Raw genomic sequence first — 14914 nt, 5'->3', positions numbered from 1 at the left:
GAGTGTATCTTTAGAGCAGGGTGATAGACCACCAGCCCTGATTCCAAACTCTAAGCAAAACAGACTTCGAAAGTGGGCGACTTCGAAAGAGGTTCGAAACAAGGCGGACATTAATAAAATGTTCAATCAATCAATCCAATAACACACGCTCACTTAAAACAGCGCACCTCCGAGCTGCTTCTATAGAAAGTAGGTTTGTACTAGGTTCGTGGCTGCCACAGGCTTGCCCAGTGAGAGGATACTCCGGCGCTGCAGCTGGACCCTATTGCTGGGATTCAGAACACCGGAAGTGTCGCGGTGGTCTATCGCCGTTCGGCACGCATGCGCATTGTAACCACATAAGGAGCTGCGTCATCATTCCTCCTCTAGGACCGCGGCCCGATTTGGACCTACACTCCTTTACCATCAATTATCTTTTATCAAACTGGATAATGCCAGGTAGGCAATGTTTTAAAATGTCTTACACCTTTTACAAGTGATGCTATACTGGTGTTTCTGCTGTATTGAGATAACTGGTAACACGCCACGCACGCGCGCGGGTACGTGCATGCGCATAGAACAGATTTTTTTTTTGAAATAGCGAAGCTGAAAAACGTAGCAGGAACATTAAAACAGAGAACATTAGAACATATACAATTAGTCAACTGAATGCTTTGTATCTTGTTTGCTAATTCAGGTTAAAGACAGCCGATTTAACCAGCATATGAGCAAGACTGTCTTATCTGGTGTATGTTATGATGAATTGAAAATGGGGGACCCTGATGTAAACAAGACGAAAGTCTTTCTCTGGTCTGCATCCCCTTAACAATTGTATGCATGTATTGAGCTGTACTGTACTGTACCCGGGCGTTGGAGGTCGTGCAGGTATAGCGAAACTAAGTTTGCTTTGGATAAGCTGAAGCTGCAACTTTCTTCTCTTGGGGAGCGGCGGTGGCATTGATTGATTGATTGATTGAAAAGTTTATTAACAGATTGCAGAATGGGTACAGTACAGTACAGCTCAATACATACAATTGTTAAGAGGATGCAGACCTGAGAGACTTTCGTCTTGTTTCCATCAGGGTCCTCCATTTTCAATTCATCATATGACACACACGACATACAGATAGACAGTACTGCTACATCTATACATTTATGACATACCAGATTTTCAAATACAGTACTGTTTGTGATACTAAAAAAAATCCAGAAAAAGAGTGTATATATTGACATAGAAACTGTGCATTGGGGGAGGTTGGGTAGGTGGGGTGGGGCTGTACATTGGAGGTGGGGGGGGGGGGGGGGGGGGGGGGGTTGGGTAGGGGGGGAGGACACACTGTACATTGGAATACTGACCTACATTTGACATAGAAACTGTACATTGGAGGAGGTTGGGTAGGTGGGGTGGGGTTGGGTGGGGCTGTACATTGGAGGGGGGGGGGGGGGGGGGTTGGGTACATTGGAATACTGACAAAGCCATGCTTGGTCTTTATTGTACAACTAGGTTAGGACATTTGTAGGGGCCAGTTTTGAATTGCAGTCTCCCGTAGGTGTTCTTTGAGAGTGTTTTTGAAGGTGGGTAGTGATTCACATTCCTTTACAGCTTTGGGTAGGGCGTTCCACATTGTTGTGGCATAATTGCGAAACGTGTTTAGTCCCTTGTTTGAGCCGAATCTGGGTTTTACATAATTTGTGGAACTCCCTCTGGTGTAACTTGTGATCGTGGTATTCACTGACCTTTGGGAAGTATTTTGACATGTACATGGGTACCTTGGTCGTGTAGTGTATCTTGTAGACCAGGCCCATTGCATGTTGCTGTACTCTGTCGTCTACTCTAAGCCATCCTAGGTTGGCAAAGTGTGCAGGGGTGAGGTGGGTTCTAGGAGTCAGGTCAAGCAGTAGTCTGACTAGTTTGTTTTGAGATGTTTGTAATTTGGTTTTTAGTGCCTTTGAGGTGCTTTGGTACCATGAGGTGCAAGCATAGTCGTAGTACCAGGGGAGGAAACTAACTTTTTGGCTTACCAGCCAACTGGCGAGTATCTGATTTTTTTTACCAGCCAAACAGATTTTTTTACCAGACAAAAAAAATCGCTAATTGTGATAATTACTTCTTTGTATGTCAAGCCGTGTCAATGTTGTGTATGCATCTGGGTAGGCACACTGTGCCTTTAAGACAGCACGGTGGTCTTACGACAGTGCTGTGAAGTACCGTCAAGTGTTGTGGTAACGTCAGTTGGGTTGGTGTGCTGTTGTGCACAGTGCACTGGTTGAGCTAGCCCCTTTCGTGACTGCGATGTGCAAGCCAGGGGCTTTTGAGCATGAAATAAAATGTCTAACCTTACGTCGTAGTCCGGTGCTTTTTTGGAAACATTATAGTCATAACAGATACACCTAGCTGGCTGCTTTGAGCACACGGGGCTAACGTTAGCTAGCAAGCAGCTATAGCTAAAACGCTAACTAGAAGCTAACCACTGTATACAGTTCCAGTAGACTAACATTACACCTCTGTGATTTAAATGTGTCCTTAGTAACTTATACTCGAGGGTTGTACTAGGGTTGGATGCAGTTCCCCGTTGGTCAGTCTGTCTGTTTTCCATCTTCTGCTGTGTTTAACGTTATCTGTTTGCGAGTGCTCCTGATGGCTAGCCTAGTACCGCGGGACTTTTATTATTATATGTCCGCGGGTTGGCCAGTACTGCGCAAACGTTTATTAAACATTATATGTCCGCGGGTGGTCTTGTGCAGTGCTCTCGTGGCACTGTCAACTAAAGCGAACACTCAGAAGATGCGCATTGTTTGCCAGTGCAGTGATTGCAGAATGTTTTATTTTTTTGTATACTCGCCAGCAGGGGAGGAAACTAACTGTTTGGCTTACCAGCCAACTGGCGGGTATCTGATTTTTTTTACCAGCCAAACGTAAAAAATACCAGCATTTGGCCAGTAAAGTGGCCTAATTTCCTCCCCTGCGTAGTACCCTTGAATGAGTGCTCCTGCCAGAGTCTTCAGGGTATTCTTGTTTACCAGGGAGGAGATCCGGTACAAGAATCGAGTTCGTTGATTGACTTTTTTTATTACATTGGATGCCATTTTGTCACAGGAAAGATTAGCCTCTAGGATGGAACCCAGGTAGGTAATTTCATCTTTCCTTGTGACAATATTGTCACCCACTGTAACTGAGAAGCCGTCGGTCTTGCTGAGTTTGTTATTTGAACCGAAGAGAATGGACTCTGTTTTGCCCATGTGTAATGATAGTTTGTTGTCGGCGAGCCATATGCAGATTTTGCCTAGTTCCGAGCTGAGGGTTTTTTCAACCTGTAACTTGGGCTGAGTCGTCCGCAAACAGGAACAAGTTGCAGTCACAAGCTGACGACATGTCATTTGCATAAATTAGGAACAGTAGTGGTCCTAGTATGCTTCCTTGTGGAACACGACAGTTCACTGTGAGGGGGGGGGGGATAGGGTACCGTTTACCTCTTCCAGTCCGTTACCATTTCCAGTTTGAAATTGTCTTTGTGGACGCCTAGGTTCTTGTAGTATGCTACTATGTGTTCTACCCCATACTGCCCTGAGTGGGAGGGTAGTTTGTTTACCAGTGTTGTGGCTATGTTTGTGAAGAAAGTGTTTAAGTAATTGGCTACATCCAGTTTGTCTGTGATGAGCGTGTTGTCCGTCTTTATGTTTATGTTTGAGAACCTGGTTTTAAGTTTTTTACTGCAGCCTACTGATTATTGAGTAATTTCCAAAGTTCACGTGGTTTATTTTTGTTTTCCTCAGTTTTGTCATTGATATTTTTTTTTGCAGTTTTTATCATGGCGTTTACGTAATTTCTTAGTCTGTTTCTTTCTAGTTTGAGTTCAGTCACGTGGGCTTGGAGTTCACTGCTCATGCTTTTGGTAAGCTTTGACTGACTTTTACGAAATTCAGAGAATTTTTTGTCTCTTTGTCCCTGGCATCGTTGGTTCAGGTTGCGTTGCAGGTAGGAACATGATACTGTTGTCAAATGATCTGTTTATATCTGTTTGTATTTGCAGGCGGGGGCGTGGTTGAAGACGCGCTTTTGTTATGGGTGGCCACTGGCCGGGTACTTGGCGCACAACGAATGGATAGAGCGCATCTTTGTGTGCGCGACTGCGCGTACACGCGAGTACACATCTGTGCGCGATCGTGCGTACTTCTGCCTCAGTGATCTAATAATACACTGTGTAACCGTGTGTGTGCACGACTGCACCCCTGACTACGTTTTGGTGGTGTTTAGGCTTTGGGTGATAGTTGTTAGCTTCAACAAATATGAGGTACTTTGAAATACCCAGTAACTAATAATCTATCACGAACCGATGCAAGTTGTAGAGTTTCCTGTTCCTTCGCTCTCCATGTTCAATGTAGAGGGTTCTGTTTCTTCGTCATCAGTGTTTGTTCAATGTAGAGGGTTCTGTTTCTTCGTCATCACGACTCATATCTTATCATGTATTTATCCACACAAAGAACGCCCAATCCGTTTTGTTTCTTTCATGTGAATAGTTTATTTACAATAAGTGAACCAAACCACTGACAGCTAACTGATGACAGCTGACAGCTAGGTATACGTGCTCGGCTTCCCGCCACTGCGTCATACCGTCATGTCTTTACGTACTGCAAGTAGAGCTGCCGCGATTACCGCATTACCGCGGTATCGCTGTTACATCACGGCCACCGCAGAGTAGGCTGAATACCGCGTCACCGCTGTTTTTTATAATAATAATAATAAATTACCCTCCTCTCGTTGGGCTTGCGGCTCTGCAGATATACCCTACTCCTATATCGAGGTTCCAAGCGACCCTATTGGGTACCAGAAAAGTCACGTGAAATATTGCAGACCACTGATTGGTCAGAAGAGAGACGCGTCACACGTTGTAGCGTCATGCAGTGTGTTACCACCAATCGGCAAGCGCATATTAGGTTTTTACTTCCTGAATGTCAGCTCATCACAACACGGCTAATAACGTTAGCTTTAACTCTCCGCCGGAGTGGACTACCATCGCTCCTAAGGAGTACTAAACGAGACATAATGATTTTACTGTCTGCAACGAATGTTATAATAAAAGCCCTTCGTTCTATACACTTGTCTGATTGAAAACTTTATTAACAGACCGCAGAATGGGACAACTCGGCACGCTCTGAGCAAAGAAAGGAACTGAGATATGAATAGAGTATTGCTTGCCTTGCTATTGTCCGGTAAATACGCTGATGTTATTGAACGTATAACTATATAATGTTAATGCCACAAAACGAATGCCTTTATTATAAAGTAGTAACTTTATAGTAATAATAATAAGAAAGGGTCGGGGGGGTTAGGGGTAACCACCCCTGCCCGCGACACCGAGTGAACGGCGCACGACCAGAGGGGAAACTTCGAATCCGTGTTTCACTTTCAATAACTAATGCGTGCTTGCCGAATCCCAAACAATATTCATGCTGCAAAGTCATCCTCTAAAGATAGACATTTAGACTAGAGGCAGGCTATATGCTATAAAGAGTAGACTAGTACTAAAAAAAAAATGCATTCAAACTTTTTATTTTTATTTGTGTGCGTGCGGTAATAACCGCGGCGGTAGGAAATATTTTGCAAATTTGTGCGGTAAGGAAATAATCAATACCGCGGCAGCTCTAACTGCAAGTACAAAACACAAGACTTAGAATAGAGTTGCACCACATTTCCAATACAACACATGCATAATGAACGTATAGGCTACTCACTTTAACACAAAACATAACAACCATAACATATGATCCCATTTTCAACATATGAGAACATATATCAACACCCCCACTTGTTCTCATCATCTCAAGCCGAAAATGACGATACTCATGTTAGTTTCCAAAAAAGAAACTCTTTAATTTATTAAACTTGAACTTAACTACCGGTTTTGTAAGTGTCTGCAGCCATATCTTCTGTTGGGCAGTAAACAATATAAATGTTCCCTTCGGTGACTGCCTCACGAATAAAGTGATACTTTACATCAATGTGTTTGGACCTCTGTCTGTTCACTGGGTTCTTACTGAGTGCAATGGCCCCCTGGTTGTCTTCATGAATCTTTGTACAACGGTAGACTCTCTTATCCATGTCATTTAATAGTTGAGTTAGATACATGCTTTCCTGAGTAGTAGTAGCTAGACTGATGTATTCAGCCTCACATGTTGAGAGTGCTACTGTTGGGTTGTTTCTTTGACTTCCAGGATATTGCAGGGCCTTGTTTAGTCAGACTAAAACAGTATCCTGTTGTACTTCGTCTATCTTCCACAGAAGATGCCCAGTCAGAATCACTGTAAGGCAAGCTATAAGACTTAAGTCTTCATCTGATTTCTTGAAGCACAACTCGTAGTCACTGGTTCCTTTTAGGTATCTCAAAACATGTTTAGCAGCTACTAAGTTCTGTTTTTGGATTTGCCAGTGTTTGTGATAATTTACTAACAATCCAGCTAATATCTGGTCGGGTACAAGTCATTGCATAGATCAAACTGCCTATGATCTCACAGTATTCTTACGTACCCCTGTGGGGAGACGCAACACAAGGCCACAGACAGGGTAGGTGAGGGTGCAGTGACACAAACGCATGAGACAATTTGCAAAATAATAATATTTATTTTACAAAGTCAAGATCAGCAACACAGAGAGCACGGAGGACTTACCAGTGAGCACCAAATTAAATATCAAAAAGAAATAACCCACCCCCCCTTACAGGCGCGGACGCCGCAAAGTACAGGTGGTGGTGCTCACTCTAAAGCTGGTGTCTTTAACAGTAGGTCACCTACGTGATGCAATATGTAGACCCAGGGTATCTTCCTGCCCTCAATGTCCCTGTGTGCGAAACAAAAGGTTAACAAGAAAAACAATCACCATAGGCTGGGTGGCACAAGGAATAAACAAATACACAAACAGGTTATGGGTAAAACAGAAATGTACAACAAACTAAAGAACACAAACACAATGGAGTGAACCAGAGCTTTCGCCAGCTCTATCAAATGTACCTCTACCTGGACATCTCTACCTGGACATCTCAACCTGGACATCTCTACCTGTACATAATAGAGCATTAACTAGCTCACACACCAAACATGAGAGCAATAGAGCATTAACTAGCTCACACACCAAACATGAGAGCAAATAGAGCATTAACTAGCTCAAATATACATACCCCACATACAGTGGCAAATGGCAAAACAGGGCCAACAGTATATATACCCCACACAGGGTTTGGTCCACGCAGGCACACACAGAATTATCACCAAAGACAGAGAGACACCCACCACCACACTGAGCTAAAAGAGCTAACCAACACTGCACACAAAATGGGTATATGAAGGGAGAGTGGATGTTGATTGCAGAATCAGCTTCACCTGCCGTTGCACTGGGGTGAGTTGCTGATTGACCAGCTGGCTGCTGGTGCTGCAACTGGGAGACACCTGAGAATGGGATATGTTACACAGGAGGGAGACAAAAACAGAACAACCAAAACATGCCTATATACACACACAACAGATAACATACATTACTCCCTCTATATACATACATAAGGACACCGTCCGTAACAGGGATTAACATTGTTGTTGTCACTCTCCTCAATTCTATCAACTTCCACTTTTAATTCACATGGTGTATATCTAGGTTTACAGTTTGACATTCCAAATCTATCAAACATTTTTAGAATGTATGTTTTCTGATAAATTTTTATTTCTTCTCCCTTTTGTTCAAACTGAATGCCCAGGAAGTATGATATTTTCCCCAGATCCTTCATGTTAAACTGGGCTTTCATGTTTTCCTTGAAACTGTTCAGACGTTCGTTACTGCTAGCGGCGATGATTAAATCATCGACCCAGATTAGTACGATAATAGTTTCATCACCCATCTCTTTTCTACACAGTGATCAGATAGATTTCTTGTAAAGTTGTCTTTCTCTAGATCAGTGCTTCTCAAACTTTTTCTGTCAGGCCCCCCTTTGGCGGACCAAAATATCTTGGGCCCCCCCCCCCCCCCCCCCCCTCGCCCCAACAAAATAGTCATGAAATGGGCCATGTTTAAATGTATTGAAATAACACCAATATTGTGACCTTTCAAATTGACAACACCTTCCCTCGCGAGAGCCACCTTGCCTCGCTGTGAAACAGCACTGCAGAATGGTCAGCTCCCATCTCCTCACACAGCCCAGAGAACAGGCGCACTTTCAGCGGTCGGGTTTTGATGAAATTTACCACGTTTATAACTTCTGTCAACCTCATTCAGCTCAGGGCTAAGCTGTCTTGACCCTGGGCCTCTCTGTGAATTTACAGTGCGTCCATTGCGTGTTTGGCGAGACCCCCTTGATGAGCGCCTGTAGCCCCCTCCTTTTCCCTGCCATGGCCTGCGCACCGTCAGAGCAAAAGCCCACACACAGGGAGCGAAATTAACTTTTTGACTCACCGGCCAGTGGCGGGTAGATGGGAAGAGTCTACCCGCCAAGCATATTTCTTACCTGCCAATATATATTTTATATATACATTTTTTTTTAAATAAAATATATATTATATAATCATACTTGTAGTTGTATTATCTGCGAGACATCGCCACCACGCAATAAGTCAAAATGCTTGCTATCTGCAAACAGCTCCACTGTCTGTTTTGGCTGTGTTGCTCTTCTAGAAAAATAATCCTTTCAGGGTTGCCTATTGAAATACTGTACACTTTCCTACTGTACACTTTCCTGATTAATTGAAATGGGGGACCCTGATGTAAACAAGACGAAAGTCTTTCTCTGGTCTGCATCCCCTTAACAATTGTGTGTATTGAGCTGTACTGTATTGTACCCATTCTGCAATCTGTTAATAAAGTTTTCAATCAATCAATCAATCACACCTCCAGTACAGAAACATTGTTTGAGTTTGCGTGTCAGGTAGACCATTGATTGACAGTCGAGTCTGCCAATTACATCACATCGCTTGCACTCCGGTGCTGCAGCTGGACCCATTGCCCACCTCTGCTGTTGATAACGCTAGCCAAGTTATTATACACACAGATACACAGTGGGCCAGTGACTTTGGTGTAGGGGTGTAACAATGCATCGATCCTAAGGGGGATATTCAACTGCATCGATTTGAAAATGTTAGAATAGATTATCGCAATTTTAATGTGTACACGTTATGTTATTGTCATGTCCGTTACAGCCAACACACCGACATACGCTACTGCATCAACGTTATGATTAACAAAGCAAGGCATTCGTTTTGTTGCATTAACGTTATATTACTATTGCTATCGATAAATCTAGGTGTTCTAAAATCTATTGCTATTGGTAAGAGAGACTATAATAAGTTGGTGTCTCGGAAAACGAGAGCCCTGATCGCGGAGTTTCAGGAAGTAAACAAGAAAAATGAGAGCTTCCGATTGGTCATTTGCTTTATTTCCCATGAAACCAGTCACTTCACTCTACTGTGATTGGACCGTTGGCTTGAGTGCAATGTGGGACTTGTAGTTTTTTAACGATCTCGCAGCGGAGGAAAAAAAAGACGAGAGAGGCTATAATCTGTATTCGCACAGCGTGCGCGTAATTGATTTTTACCGTTCGCATACAACTATTTTTAGGGGCCTGCTTATGAACTACACGTCTACACGCCACACGGCGGGCAGCCCTCTAAGTGTCATGCGCCAAAGGTAAAAACAGACCGCCCCTGGCGGGCGGCGGGCTTTAGTTTCGGTCCCTGCCCACACAGTTCTCCCATTTCAGTCCATGTTCTGTCAGGTAACTGTCAATAATTTTGAAGAGCTCATCAGCTGTCGCTCTGTTTTTGACATATTTGCAAAACAGCAGATCTTCACTCAGTGACTGGGAATTTACAAAGCGAACATAGGAAATAAGCAAACAGTCTTTATTGCGGCAGTCTTTGACAAGGCAACACGCATGTCATCCTCAAGGCTCAACTTGGCCCTATATTTTGTTTTCAGAGCTGTCATGGATGAAAAGCCAGCTTCACACAGATATGTGGTGCTGAATGGTATCAACACCTTAACTGCTGCATCATGAGATACTTGGTACTCAGCACCACACTCTGAAACTAGCTCTCCAGGTGGTATCAGGTGAGATTTCAATGAGTTCTTCCAAGAGTTTGGATGGAGATGTGTCAGGAAGCTTTGTCTCAATGTTGTCTGTAAAGTTTTTTTTTATCGAGAGTAACTTGGTGATCCTTTTCTGTGTTTTATTAAATAATGATTTTCAGATTTTGAGAAATTGTCAAACTTATCCAAATATGGTATTTTCATGGAGAACAGTGCAGCTGCAACAGATAGCACTTTAGTGATAATTTTCTGTAATCCAAAAAAAAAGAAAAAAAAATTTAATCTCAAGGCCCCCCCTGTCATGCCTCTGCGCCCCCCCTGGGGTAGGGCTGCAACTAATGACTATTTTGACTAATCGAAAACCAATTATATATATTTTTTTTTTTTTTTTTTTTATATATATAACTACCTATCTTTGTGAAAGTGGCTTCTCAGCTCTGGTCCAGCTGAAGACAGAGCAGAGGAACAGATTGGACATTGAGCATGACCTCAGAGTTGCTTTGAGACTCTTGTCAGGACCAAACAACATCCCCAGTTATCCCATTAGTTCCCCCAAACTTACTGTCGGTCTGTTATGTTAACACTTTAAGTGCCGAAAACGTGTTTAGGCGTCCTTCCCCGCCATGCTCAAGTTGCAGAGGACGCCGTAACTCGTCTTTAATATCAATATTTCAAAAATCTGTGATCGGAATCATATTTTCCATCCGCAGCCTTCACACACAGTTCTGAGCTCCTCTCAATCCTCTAGCGGTTCAAGAGCGCCATCTGGTGGCCGATCGGCAGAAGCGCCAAACAGGAAGTTATGTGGATGAAGTGCTGATCACCCATATTACTTCCGGGCACTCGCTATAGGTCCCGGGACTCCATCTTGATACACTGGACATCGATCGGTTGCAAATAACTCGATAAACAACATGATTTGGACGTATATAGTATTATACAACCTGGAAATGGACCGGGTATTTCGACATCCCATAATGGAAAACTGTCTACCCCACGCTGATCGCCCAACGGCCCGCGGAGACTGGAGTTTTAGCGTGTAATATTACTAGGGCTGTCTTAAATGCTTCGAAGCTTCGAACGTTCGATTCGATGGCACAAGCTTCGAACATTAAAAAAAAAATCGAAGTTTATAAAAAAAAAAAAAAATGAATTTTTTACTTCGATTTGTGTGTGTAGGTGTGTGTGTGTGTGTGTGTGTGTGTGTACCCATCCTACCCATCCCAGTTAGGACAGCCGAATCCCGTCCAATCTTTCGCCGTCGACTAAAGACTCACTTCTTCAACCATTATCTGAAATGATAAAAAAAAAAAAAAAAAATCTAACCGTGACTAACCTTACTGTCATGCACTTGTCCTAATAAACTAACCTACACTGTAACACGCAACACTTTGATGAACATTGTTACTCAGCTGATAGAGTTGTACCCTTCTTGCTGTCTTGTCGTACAGAACTTGTAAGTCGCTTTGGATAAAAGCGTCAGCTAAATGACTAAATGGAAGTGTGTGTGTAGGTGTGTGTGTAGGTGTGTGTGTGTGTGTGTGCGCGCACCTTGTAGAATTCCACACATAAGAAAGAAAGATACTGGGATGAATAAACAAAATAGGAAATAAAATGTAGAAATGCATGCAATACATAAATAAATATGAATCTCCATATATGAAATATAACATTTAGATAAGGTGCTACTGAGATGTTTTGGTGAGTTCTTTGTTTTTTTGTGGAAGTTGCCCTTCTTAAAAATGCATGAACATTCACTGATAATTGGTCTGTAGTGGAGTCTACAAGGTCTACATTGCCGGACCATGTAGAATCCGGACCTTGTAGACTGACATAATTCTGTGCATAGTTTAGTCTACACAGGCCATATTTCAAATAATCAAAATCTTACTTCATTCATCTTAAACACTCTTGATTTTGGGGATTGGTAGTTCCCATGAAATCTGAAGTTGTTCAAACGACAACAGCGATCCACCTTGAATTAAATCACACAGCCGAGTGAAACCTTGTTGGATGCGTCAGTCACGAAAGGGGCTACTTAATTAATTAATCCAACCCACTTTATTTATAGAGCACATTTAAAAACAACAACGTTTACGAAAGTGCTGTACAAGTCCCACAATATAAGATAATAAAAAAAAAATATTAAAAAAAAAATATTAAAAAAAAATATTTTTTTTTATTTTTTTTTATTTTTTTTCGAAGCTTCGAATTAAAATCGAAGCTCGGCCCCGAAGCTTCGATTGCCAAAAAAAGCTTCGAAGGTCAGCCCTAAATATTACCGTGTTCGACACTAACTGCTATGATGAACATTTGACCCACATTAGATGAATGGTATAACGCTGCCCACGGAATTATAAACGCCCCCTCACCCATCCGGTCAACATCAGATGACGTGTAGTAACTTCCAGAAGTCCGTCCAGTTGGATTCTTTTATATCGCGCCGATTGCTATCAAACTGTATTTGATCATCAATATAATGCATTTGGGGCTATAAATCACGTTCTGGAGAAAGCTGCAGAAAGAGATGAAAACATACATATACTTTAGATGATATTTTAGTATGAATATGTGAATGAAAAAGTTTAACGTTCATACACCCTGAACAATACATATAGGACATTGAATGGGCCCTAATAATGGCAATTTAGCAATATAATTTAAAAAGTTATAGCCCTGCAAAGAAGGGGAACTTCTCCATTGACAAATAGAGCTGGCAAGGGATGGTATATCATGAATTTAGCCTTAGGCAATCAAAGTGTTAAGCTAAGAAGTCTTCAGCTGGCTGGACCAGAGCTGAGAAGCCACTTTCACAAAGATAGGTAGTGCAAAAAAAAAAAATTATAATATTTTTTTTTGTTTTTTAATGACTAATCGACGCAACAATATCTCGTCGACGACTTTTCATAATCGACGATGTCGACTAATCGTTGCAGCCCTACCCTGGGGGGCGCGCTCTAGATGATCATTTAGGAGTTTGTACCAGTTCCTTCCGGACTGTTTCAGACCATAAAGGGATTTCTTTAATTTACATACCAACTTCTTCCCAGTCTCCGATACCTCTTCATAACCAAATCAAAAATTCAAATCAAATAAAAAATAACCCTCAGGTTGTTCTAGGAATATGCCTTCCTCTATAGGAGCATGTAAGTATGCCGTTTTGACGTCCATCTGATGGACAATGAGCCTGAGGTCATCTTGTACTGCGACCTGCATCAATGCCCTTACTGACGTAAGGTTTGCTGTTGGAGCAAACGTCTCATGGTAGTCTATGCCTTCTGTTTGGTTGTAACCCTTAGCAACGTATCTAGCTTTATATATTTAGCCTCTTTCAGCATTTTCTTTAATGGCATAGACCCATCTACCCCCCACTGTGTTCCTGCCCTCAGGCAAAGAGGTCAGTTCAAAAGTGTCATTTTCTTTCAGTGAGTCGATCTCATCGTTCATCGCTTGTTCCCATCTGGGTGACTCTGGTGACCTCAGAGCTTATCTATAGGTTTGAGGGACTCCACAAACCGCCCTGTAACAGTAATCGGTTACATCATCATCTGTAAAATCTGATACATAGTCGTGTAAGTATTGTGTTTCCTCCTCTCTCTTTTTGGATAGTGGCGTTTTTCACTAGGACTAGGTTTTGGATCTGCATCGTTTTCATCCTGTTGATCTGTATCTGTATTTACAGTCTTGTCGCTCCCCTCTAGAACCTGACTGTGTTCTCCTCACCCTGTGGCTGTGGTACATGAGTGCTGTTCTTACTACCAGACTCTCTGCCTTGTGTCAGGAATTCTGTATCATCCTCATCAGTTTGAGTCTGTTGTTCCACACTGTTCTTTCTAATGAATTTTACTAGCCTGTGTTTTGATACCTCTCCTGTATGCGGTTTGTATACTAGGTATGCCGGGCTGTTTTTACTGTATCTCACAAATATCCCCTTTTCACATCTGGGGTCGAGTTTCTTATGATCGTGTTTATATGCATAACACTCTGAGCCGAACACCCACATTTTTGAGAGGTCTGGTTTCTTTCCTGTTAACATGAAGTAAGGGGTATTTTTGGTCCTTTCGTTGTAGCATCTATTTCGCATGTGAGCTGCATTTTGTACAGCATCTTTGGTAATCTCTTTTCTAATAATTGGCACCTTCCCATTTCAAATAAAGTCCTAAACTGTCTCAGCTGTGCCGTTTTGATGAGGGGAATAGGGGCATGATGTCTCATGTCTTATCCCTCTATCTCTCAACAGTAACTGAAAGGAGTTGCTTGTGTATTCCGTACCGTTATCTGACCGTATGGTCTTGACTTGACCATATGGTGCACTATCTGCCAGGAATTTTTCAGTTGCTAATGTTGTTTCACCCTTGTTTTTGAGGAAATAAACAGACACTGCTCCTGAGAAATCATCTGTGAATGCGATTGCATATCTATGTCCATCTTGAGTAGTTGGGTCAATAGGCCCTGCTAAGTCAGTGTGAATTAACTCTAGGGGGGCACTAGCTTTTGCATCAGGTTTCCTATTTCTGTTGTTGGTCAATTTTCCTTCAGTACAGACACTACAGTCTATCTTAGTGTTACCTGTTATCTTCATACCCTCTACCACCTTTGGTAATTTCAACACATCATCTACGTTACAATGACCCATGATCTCATGCCAAGTTTTTACATCACAAGTTAAGCTCACTTTGTCTCTGGACATCATATCATTAATTGAATGAGCAACACATGTTTCATTATTTACCGTTTCCAGGTAGTACAGTCTCTCATGCTGCTCTATGCGGAAAACAGCGCCATCTTTGTTGATGACCAGGTTCTGTCCTTCTTGGAATGTCACCTTGTCTCCGTCTGCTGTGGCTGCTTGTACGGAGAGTATGCTCTGTG

The 14914-nt window shown here is 42.4% G+C and overlaps 1 protein-coding gene across 1 annotated transcript in view; it reads left to right on the top strand.

Moving 5' to 3' along the window:
• Window positions 1–419: 419 nt before the first annotated feature.
• Window positions 420–14914, top strand: part of LOC311241654 (uncharacterized protein) — a gene marked incomplete at its 3' end in the record, with an annotated part of 70576 nt that continues 56081 nt past the window's right edge. The window contains exon 1 of the mRNA XM_084330530.1: window positions 420–438. Coding sequence (XP_084186656.1) covers window positions 432–438 — 7 coding nt within the window. The 5' untranslated portion in view covers window positions 420–431. The remainder of the gene's footprint in view (window positions 439–14914) is intronic.

Source organism: Notolepis coatsorum (genome assembly GCF_963971535.1).
Source record: "Notolepis coatsorum genome assembly, chromosome: 15".
Lineage (NCBI taxonomy): Eukaryota > Metazoa > Chordata > Actinopteri > Aulopiformes > Paralepididae > Notolepis > Notolepis coatsorum.
Note: the sequence above shows the minus strand (reverse complement) of the source record. Positions and strands in the feature narration are given on the sequence as shown.